General features: G+C 43.5%; 2 protein-coding genes across 3 annotated transcripts; one reads left to right on the plus strand and one right to left on the minus strand.

Annotated features, from left to right (window-relative positions):
- Window positions 1-2,990: 2,990 nt before the first annotated feature.
- micu2 (mitochondrial calcium uptake 2) lies at window positions 2,991-7,162 on the plus strand. 2 transcript variants are annotated; one of them, XM_067228970.1, is made up of 12 exons: window positions 2,992-3,297; window positions 3,531-3,660; window positions 3,849-3,880; window positions 3,983-4,058; window positions 4,152-4,199; window positions 4,405-4,487; window positions 5,130-5,186; window positions 5,294-5,391; window positions 5,617-5,788; window positions 6,093-6,201; window positions 6,291-6,448; window positions 6,565-7,162. In XM_067228970.1, the coding sequence occupies exons 1-12, from the start codon at window positions 3,109-3,111 to the stop codon at window positions 6,664-6,666; spliced, it is 1,254 nt and encodes a 417-aa protein (XP_067085071.1). In that variant the 5' UTR covers window positions 2,992-3,108; the 3' UTR covers window positions 6,667-7,162. The 2 variants fall into 2 exon arrangements, with proteins under 2 accessions (XP_067085072.1, XP_067085071.1); XM_067228971.1 differs by lacking the exon at window positions 4,152-4,199 and having other exon boundaries at window positions 2,991-3,297.
- A 137-nt stretch (window positions 7,163-7,299) lies between these two features.
- On the minus strand, window positions 7,300-10,261 carry LOC136933537 (interferon regulatory factor 2-binding protein 1-like). Its single transcript, XM_067228969.1, has 2 exons — window positions 8,224-10,261; window positions 7,300-8,126 (listed from the first exon to the last, which is right to left on the minus strand). Exon 1 carries the CDS (start codon window positions 10,036-10,038, stop codon window positions 8,242-8,244), a length of 1,797 nt encoding a protein of 598 aa, XP_067085070.1. The 5' UTR covers window positions 10,039-10,261; the 3' UTR covers window positions 7,300-8,126; window positions 8,224-8,241.
- Between the last annotated feature and the right edge of the window lie 36 nt (window positions 10,262-10,297).

Below are 10,297 nucleotides of genomic sequence, written 5' to 3' on the forward strand. Positions count from 1 at the left end.
TACTTTTAGTCAGTGACCATGAATGTGACAACAGCAATCCACGTTATATTGTGTGCTTCAGCCTAAGCTGACTGAAATGGTTAAAGAGACCATTCCACACCATATTGCTCCATGTTAACGTAAAGAGGTACAGAAAATGTATTTTCAATCAGCTATTTGTATTGTCCTTTTGCTGAATGTACGTCCTTCCAGAATGAAGTCTTACTTGACAGTACATTTGTATTACTGTATGGCCTGTAAAGAGAAATATACTTATTTGCCATTGCTGTTAATTATCCAACACCACCATTAAAGTACTTCTCTAACCACAAGATCAGAACAACAACATTACATCAAAAAATACAGAATAATTTATTGTTTGATTAGGCATAGACTTACTGTAAACATAAAGCAGCATTACGCTCTGGACTTCCAGACTGGGTTAGAAGACATTTAGTGATTTTGTGTTTTATTTTATGAGATACAGTGGGACAATGTACCTTTAGAATACCCTACATTATACCTTGCTGCTATGACATTGTTTCTCTGTGTAAACCTTAATTTCTGATGCAAATTTGACGTAAAAGTTAATGTATATGACACAGACTCATCTACATCTACGGATTTGTGGAAAAATGATGTATTCTAGATAGTAATACATACTATGGGAGACTCGTCCTGGTGTTGAATTCACTGTCTTAACCTGTTTTTAGTGTCTCAAAAATCTGAAGTGCTTGACATGAGCAAGACAATGTGAGTGATTCATGTGTTGCTTAGTTGATCTCTGCTTTCATTACAACGCTTGCGTGATCATAAGTTAGCATTGTTGATTATCTGTGGTAGGAATTAGAAATCATGAACCATCTGACCAGCTCCAAGTGCTCCAATTCCAATTTCTAAGCTTTGGTGCTTTTATCAAATGGGATACATTTTACGAGTCACAATTCAGGTGTTACACTCCAATATAAAACAGGCATGATGACATCATTATGCAAAAATGCATACAGCCTCAAAACAAAATGGTTCCTTGTATTTAACGTTTGTTGTCTCCTCTTTGCTTTTTTTATCATTTGTATAAAGAAAAGAAATGTCTATGTCTTCCACACCTTATAATATTCATAAAGCCATCTTGGAATGGTAATGAACTTAAGTTCTGTAATTAGGGAAGCAAGTCAATGATAGACGTCAACTGAAGGGCTGGTCTTTTTAAAAACGGTATTTCTGTTTAGAGGCTATAACGCGTGAAATCAGTAAAGCTCAAAACATTTTGCTTGTGTACAGTATGTCGGGACAAATAAAGTGTTTTTATGCTGTATTCTGTAGCCCTCTTATAGCGATCAACGAAAAACTAAAAATCATCCCAGCAACTCCCAATTCTCAACAGAGGTGCGAGTATATATATATAAATAATTGATGATGTGAAAACGAAAAATTCATGCAACTTTTGTTTTGCACTAAAGCACTGCCCCATTGCACAGTGTAAAACGCTAGTGGTGACGCAGGGTCTATAAGACATTTACATGTATACAGTATTGCACAAAGTCTGCACAACTCAATGTATGTCTTTTGAGAATGTACATTTTAATTCTGATTTGTTTATTGAATTGACTGGAGTAACATCTGCCAATATCTGTCTGTTGAAATATGAAATATGGTAATGTCTCATAAACTCTGTTCATCCCTTAATATTGTCTTTATTATATGTTTATTACATTTACACAAGTGTCCCTGGATTTCAGAATGTGCAGAACTGAATCCAAATGTGTCCTTGCTCTGTCAAATTATCCTATCTAGTCTTAATATTATTCTTATATTCATAGTACATTGCTTCTTGCATTTACAAATCAATTTGGGAACCAGCATTTATTCCTTTTCATTGTGGTTCTCAGAATAACAGTTTCTCCCCTTCAACTTTCCCATACCCCATTACTTTTTCACCCCTAGCCCACCGTTCCTGAAAACTGTACAAAATGGAGTTATATTTAACCCAAGGCTCAAAAGGAGAAGACCACACCACAACTTCCATCAGCCATTCAATGACGAATCCTTAGTGACAATCAGTTGAATACATCCATCACACACCTGCTTCACATCATGTACAACTCAGCAAATGACCATGACTACAGCCATGTTCTCTCTACCTGTCACGTGTCTGTTTGTGCTCTTGTGCCCCTCCCTCTCCCCATCTCCTATTTGATTCTCCAGCTCCTAATTTCTGCGATCCAGGCAGCTCAGGGGGATCTGCCGAGGTCCAGGAGACTGGCTGAGACCATACGACTCATCTACCATGCCCAAAGTATTCTGATTGGACCATTCATTCATACATTGATTCATACATTCAAACATTCCTTGTTATTACCTAAAGTAAAACTACGAAACATTGTCAGTTGTTGGTGTGATTTTTCAATTTGTGGATCACGTGATCGTACCATTGGAAGCTGATCCATAGAGGGAGAGGAGGTTGCCAATCCTGTTTTTGATCCAAATATAAAAAGGAGAAATTGGTTAAAGTAGACCGTAATCAAATCTCAGTGTCATATTATTATTATTATTATTATTATTATTGAGCTCTTATAAAATTATATCTAGATTTTTCATTTAAATGACTATGACACCTGCAGGGCCGCAAGGAGGGACAGCGCGTGTGAAGTGGTGTGGGGGGGGGCAGAGAAGGGTGGGCTCTTGCTTATGTTGTCCTTTGGGTGGTATCTTGATCTTTTACATCATTTAATTTAACCTCTTTCGGATGTTTTTCCATGCAACTAATCTGTACTTGGGCAAAACACGTAAAGGATGCTCCATGGGAGGACGTCCTCCTTAACCAATCGATAACCAGAACACAAGATTGACATTGCGTTGGTCCAATGATCCGTACCAAATGTCATTATCAATTCTCTACCATTGTATTGTACGTGAGCATGACCAACTGGCGTTAAAGCGATCGAATCATACAATACCATATTAAAAATAAAGCTTGCTAGCTGCTAGCCGATGGCTTACATAAAATAGTTTTGAGGGTCATTGCTAGGTACATCCAGAGGGCTCTGGTACATCCCACAATCCACTGGAGGAGGGTGTGTCCAAACAAAACAGCCGAACGACGTCAGCTAGCCACTAGACTCAGCTAAAATGGCCAGTTTGGGCAGAGTTGCAATTGTTCTGCGAAACTTTCTTAAGAGGCCATGGACGTTAAGAACTTTGACTCTCCGTCGTGCCCTGGGACCTGGTATATTGGGGTCTCTGATTGGAAGTGGACTAGTGTACCTCCACAAAGAACATAGCTGGACGGCTTTGCCATTCGTCGTACACGCAGAGGAGGTAAAAGAGTGTGTGCCAACATATTTATCTCAGTGCTAATGGCTAATGGCTATTGGCTATTGCTAGTTAGTAGCCAATGAATCATTCGAGCTATCGATGTAGCAAACTTATCAATCAGTCCGGACCTGGATGGGTGGCCTGGGTCCGACAGTATCTAGCTGAATAATTTTGTCGTTTAGTTGATCTATCATGTTCATCAAACTATCTTTGTCTATCTTATATTGCACTATCAGGAAGCAACAGTGCCCCAAATGTCAGCTAGAAGGTATCGTTTCAACCAATTTGCCTCCATGATGTATGAAGGAGAACCTTACATGACTCCAAGAGACTTCCTATTCTCTGTGATGTTGGAGAATGTGGACCGTAAGTATGAACCCATAAGATTCTTGATGAGGATACCCATGGTCGCAGTTCTGTGTTGTATCAGTTTTGTACTTGTCAACTCTAAACTTATACTTCAAACAAACTACTAATTTAGCCTTGACAAAGCATCTAGGACGTGTTCTGCATCGTCATTTTTCCTTCACTTTTTCTCTTAATTGTGCTTGCAGATAAGTTGCAAAAGAAAATTTTAACCAAAGAGGTGAGTGTTGTAATAATATTTTTGTAGATGGCATATTGGGGAAAGAAAGCTTAATGGAAAGTCGTTGATATGTTCCTCATACTGTTTATGTAACGTTTGCAGGAGATGAATAAAATGCTTGCATGTGCATCGCAGGCTAAGGCAGGCTGTAGTCTGTTCCGATCCATTGGAGACAACGGTGCGTTAGACTTAAAATATAGAGTTCTCTTTTAATATTTTGTACCGTTTGTGAAAAAGATTGTATTTTGTCATTTGAATCTTATGATTCTAGGTCTGATATCCTACACGGAGTATCTATTTCTGCTGACTATTTTGACTAGTAAGTTATATATACATCCAAATATTCTAGACAGACTCAGGAATCTGTCCTAAACCCCTCCCCTTTAGAATGCTGATGAACGTGCATGCTCCCTTTTATACTTGCTATCTGCATGTGTTCTGTAATTGACATGTAAAGTTCCTGGGTAGCACCCTCGAAAGCCTGTAATGTCTTCACTCACACCAAAAATGCATTGTCATTTCAGAGCCACGTACAGGATTTCATATTGCTTTCAAAATGCTTGATATTGATGGCAATGAGCATGTGGACAAAAAAGAGTTTCTCAAGGTAGGCCTGTGTCTTTAATAGGTTACTCTCAAGCGATTACATTTATTTGATAAATAAAATAATTATGCCTCGTGGACTTTAGGGATAAGAATTCAGTAGCTCAGTTGTTAGAGCATTTGACTGCAAATCGAGGTTTCAGGTTTAACTCTACCCCTGTGCATCACATTGGTTAAAAGCATATAAATGGTAACATCACTATTACATTATGGATGTTGCCACAAGTAAGCCTGTTGGACTGTTGATGCCGGCCGGCGGCCGCATGACAGGTGAGAGAGGCGAGTGAGATGTTTTGTCACAGACTCAAGTTTGCTCGTTCTGTACGATGTTTAAATCCTTTGCGCCCGTCACTGCCGCCTCAATCGGGTCCTCAATTGAAGCTGTTGTTCAGTGATTTTAGCTGCTGTGTTCTTAAGGTTTAAGGAGCTGAGTGACATGGGTAGTTGATAAGTGAATTAATGACATGTTCTCTGTTAATGCTGACATTTCATGGATTATTCAGATAGAAGGTACGTATGTGTTACTACTTGGTTCAGATTAATGCACCCCAGGTGTTTCGTTTTGCGGAAATGTATCACGTTCATAACTTGTCCCCCCCACCCCCCCCTTTTCTTTTCTTTTTTCCTTCTGTTCTTTTAATTTAAGCTCAAAAATATTATTGGAAAAAGAAAAGAGAGAGTTTCCCCGGAAGGTGCCACAGACGTGAGTCATCTTAGAGAGCGGCGTAAACAAAGGAGCGCCTTGCATATTTCTTGCATGACGGGGCCTGTAGTAGTAACGACATGCTGAAACGCGACGTCATCTTTCAGAAACCTGTTGTCGAGGTGGACGGTGTGAACACAACACTGCAGGCTTTCTTTTTCGGGAGGAATGGCGAAGGCAAGCTTCAATATCAAGAGTTTCAAAGGTAGAAATGGCGTCGTCCTCCATAGGGATTTTGACTAATGCAACTTGGTAGTGGTGTGTTCTTGGTAATGGCATTCTATGCTGTCCTTACGGTGTATGTCGTGCTTGAGATGGGGGGCCGATTTAGTTTTTAATTGTTTTTACAGAGAGAAAAAAATTGTGCACCGTCATACAATGTCATTATAGTCACGGCGACATTTGTCCAACGTCCATCTCTTGGTTCTAGGTTTATGGAGGACCTGCAGGGGGAAGTGCAGGAGATGGAGTTCCTGCGGTTCTCCAGGGGCATGGACACCATGCGGAGGGAGGACTTTGCTGAGTGGCTGCTGCATTACACTAACGAGGAGGACAACGAGGCTTACTGGGAGAACATGAGGAAGAGGATACCAGCTGGCCAGGTATGACAACAAGAGACGGCGCAAATCATGTAGACGGGCTTCATCTTGGAGGCAAAAGTCACTGTTTATGGCCAAATTCTGTTGGACAATGTCTGTTCAAATCAGGGTTAGAGTAAGCCCTAACCATATTAAAGTAATATAATTAGTACAACATGCTTCAATTGTTAATGAGTTAGTCAAATGTGATCCTATCTATCCACCTTTCCAACCTTGTGTGTGTGTGTGTCAACTCTATGGGTTAGGGTTAGCCCTAGCCCGAATCCTCACCCTGATTTCAAACTGAGTCCTTTTTTATTTATTTTAGAGCATCACGTTTAATGAGTTCAAAGCTTTTTGCCTCTTCACCAACAACCTGGAGGATTTTGCCTTCTCTGTGAAAATGATAAGTGAAGCCAATCGACCTGTAGGAATTGGTAAGTCATTTTTGTAGGTCATTTCTCACAGTTGTCAATTGCATGTCTGAACAAGCCATCGACTGTGTTTACCTCCTTATATTTTGCAGTCCAGTTTAAGCGAGCAGTGAAGATTGCAACAGGGCACGACCTATCAGTGAACGTGCTCGACACTGTGTTCAAGATTTTTGATCTGGACGGAGACAACTGTCTGAGCCACAACGAGTTCCTCTGCGTGATGGAAGAAAGAGTCCTGCGCGGGCTGAAGGTACTGTTGTTCTTTCATCGTTTCAAGACTACATGAACCAGGAATCGTTGTGGTGGAAATGATGCTGCGAGAGGGGATCGGCGGATGGGCACTAATTGTGATGCGGTTGTCCACAGGTGCAGCCTCAGCACGGCCTCTTGGACTACTGGAAGTGTGTGAAAAGAGAGACACTGAAAGGTGCTCAAGAGGCGCTCCAGAAGACGGGTAGTCCTTTCTGAAGAGCAACGGTGTGGGGGTTTAAGAAGCTCTATTTTCTTTTCACTCACTGGGAAATGTTTTAAGGCTTACCACTGGCTCCCCCCCCCCCCCCCCCGCTCACTTGATGTCTCAACAATGCACTCCATGGTAATTAATCAAGGAACAAAGCAAAAAAAGAAATGCATTTTTATGTGCAGCAATATTTCTAATGCTATATGTCTGGGTGTGGTTTTTGTTTACACTTTTACATAAAATTGGTTGATGTTTTATACAATTTGGTGGATGGATTTGATCTGATATACAAAAAGCATGAAATATATTTTAACAAATTAGTAATCCAAACTTGGCACTTTGATACTTTGTTGCTAAGTGCATAATGTTTACAAAGGTTTACTGTGGTGTTTCATAAAAAATAAAGTAATTGTGCGGAATACTCCGGACATTTTTTATATATTTTTCAATTGTACCAATAGATGTATTTATATGAAGTCTAAAATGATAAGTGTGTGAAAATAAATTGCACCAATTCAGTTTGTTTGTCCCATGTCTGGCATTGAGATTTTAAGCTTTTAACAGCACTGGTTCATTAGACTTTTACAGTCTCTCCCAGTAAATTAAATGTCTGTAATTAAAAGGGCAAACAAAGGAAAAACAACTATTCAGTTATTTATTATAGAGTTGACCCTTAAGATCACATTTGATTACGTAGGTTAACAATTGAAGCATGTGGTACTAATTTTCTTACTTTATATATATTTGGGAGATTTCAGAAAGTAAGGATTAGAGACAGAAGACAGTATACGTTGTGACAAAGAAACCAGGTGACTGATGCCAAAGGTTATCATTGAATACAGCATACATAGCTGGAATACAATAAAATTACATAGCCATCTTTGGTCTTATCACTAACTATAACTCATACATATAAATTTGTATTGTATCAAAAATAGAAATTACATAGCCATGGAAAGTAAGTTCACATTTTTGACATACAATATATGTAATAAGAGGAGCATACGTCGGGGACATTGTATGTGATTTATTTTTTTTTAATCTTGGCTTTAAGGACTAAAAGACTGAGGCCGTTTTTGCCATATTTTTAACATTCTTATTTATACTGCCCAAAGAATTGGGTTTTGAAACCCAATGAGCTAACAATACTGGTATCATTCACTTTGAAGACACGGTATGTGATGTAATATTCATAGCATATAGAAACACAAATGAAACGGTTGAGATTGTCATTTTGAAAACGGACCTGTGCTTTCAATCCTGGGCTTTTAAAACAAGGCCTAGTCAACAGCCTCTCTTTAAACATGACTCTTCTTGTCTGAAAGGTGATTCTGTGGCCTTCTTCCTGGATTTCTTCTGGTAATTTTGTTTTCTTGTGGCGCCCCGAGAGGCACGTGATGAACTACAGCCATATTGACCTCCAGGTATGATAGATCAGGGAAGTGCTTTCTAAGTGTTGTAAGATCCGCTGTGAAGAGGGAAAAGAAAAAAATGTCATTAATACCAAGTCTACAACTAGAACAGCTGGCATTGAAACAGTGTGTGTTATTAACCTCATAAATTACCTCAATGAGACTGAGGGGTCAGGGGTCATTCTCCTTCTTCACCGTCACATCTCCATCTCCGGCCAGGATGGTGGAGATCTCTCCCTGCATGAAGGCCCAGGGCACGGTGGATCCAGCCAGGGGACAGCGCTCTCCGCTGGGGCAGTACACCTCTCCTCCAGGGCCCTGGCTGCGGATGGAGCCACGCGTGCAGGGGAAGCAGAACTTGTGGTGCGGGACGGAGGGACACTGAACAAAATGAGTGTCCTCCAGGCGCTCTCGGCAAAGAGTGCAGCAGAGGAGAGCCCCTGGGGGCCCGCTACTGGACTCCCCAGCACTCGTAGTGCTGGGTCCTCCACTGGCTCCCTGCCCCATAGCTGCCTGGGAGACTGCTGCAGAGGCGGTAGAGGGACTGCCACTGGTGGGGCGTCCAGCGGCAGAAGAATGAGCCGCTGACATGCTGGGGCCATCTCTGGACATCTGGCTGGAGCTCAGGCTGTCAGCCACTCCCATCAGGGCTGAGATAGGCGAGGGCTGGCTGTGTGAGCGAGGCGGGCCCTCTTGAGGGGCAGCCATCCCCGAGAGTGGCTCCATTCCTGGGTAGGCACCTCTGGGCCAAGGCTCCCTCGCCGGGTGATCTCCCATGGGCCTCCCTTCGCTCTCTCCGTTCTCCGACCCCGGGGATGCCTTGCGTCTGCGTGCGGTGCTCTTCGGCGGAGCCTGGCGGCCGGCGGGAGCCATCAACATGCCCGCATCCGGGTAGGGTTGTGGCAGGACGTCGGGCATAGGAGGCTCCTTGAAGGCGCGGACAGCATCGCTGAGCAGCTCCGTGAGTCCACGCCAGTCTCCAGCTCCCTGGCGCCTTTCGTACTCCACGTAGCGCAGCCCAGAGTTCACCGCTTTGCCCACATCTTTGGCCGAGTCGCGGAACATCTGCCTGACTAGCTCTGGGATGCCCGAAAACACCATTCCAGAACCACTGGGGTACTCCACAAACACTTTGAGCTCAAATTCGGGCCCGGTTCCCGCGTCGAACGCTAGAATGCGCCCCACCAGATTATGGTCTTTCCTGAAGCGCACGTTAAACGGCGCAGAGCTGCAGAGGGTCACCAGGACGTCACGCACCGCTTTGGGGCGGTTCGGCCAGCCCTCTGCCCTGCTCCTGGCACTCTCTGCCAGCTCAGCCATAACCTCCCCGTTCCTCCAGACTCCTGCATCCAGACCCACCAGTGCCGAGGCGCCGGCCCCGACACCCAACGACATGGCCGACACTACCTGACGCCTGCCTACCTCACCCATTAAGGTACCAGAGGAGACAGTTAGCGGAGGGCCCCCAGCCCTGGAGCCCGGGACTGGTGCCAATAAGCCATGAGGGGCACCCACTAGCCCCTGAGCAATCAAAGCATGGGGTATGGTTCCATGTAGAGAAGGTACTGCCCCAGCCATTGCCCGTCTGGTGTTTGGGCTTTGCCTGCTCCCCTCTGACATTGCTACATCCTCAGCTCTGTGGAGGCCGTTGGGGAGGCGAGGGGATACCCCATATTCTCCCCTAACTCTGTCTAAACGCTCTGGATGTTGCCTTCCACCTTCCAGTGGCCCACCGGAGCTGGGTTTGCCTTGCTGAGGGCCTGGGGACCTACCGTCTAAAACCCCATGGGTGCTCTTCAACTGTCTCGCGGTTTCTATTAGGAGCTCGATTCGGTCTGCTCCATCGTAGTTCACGCAGCCACGGCACACGGCCTCGCTGAATTCCCAGAGCATGGCCCATGGCATCTTGGGCAGATCGCAAAGGTAACACCATTGCCGTCTAGAGGATGCCTGCGAGGCGGAGGACATGTTGTTTACAGGCCCTCGCGTACAAACTTTGTTGAGCGGCCTACGCGTTTCAGTCTTTGCTTTTTAAGAATTATTTAATATTCAGTCACGTCGAGCGACATGCTTCGAATGTTTTGAAAATTATGGAATTGCGCTCGTAGTGCTCCTATTGATTCCAGCTTTTAAAAGTTAACGACGATTTCTTTCTCTGGTTGTTCGTGTCGGTCTGTCTGGGAGGAAGTAATATGTTATAAGACACCGGATACACCTACGCGGCACT

This window comes from Osmerus mordax, chromosome 25 (assembly GCF_038355195.1).
Source record: "Osmerus mordax isolate fOsmMor3 chromosome 25, fOsmMor3.pri, whole genome shotgun sequence".
In the NCBI taxonomy this organism is placed as follows: domain Eukaryota; kingdom Metazoa; phylum Chordata; class Actinopteri; order Osmeriformes; family Osmeridae; genus Osmerus; species Osmerus mordax.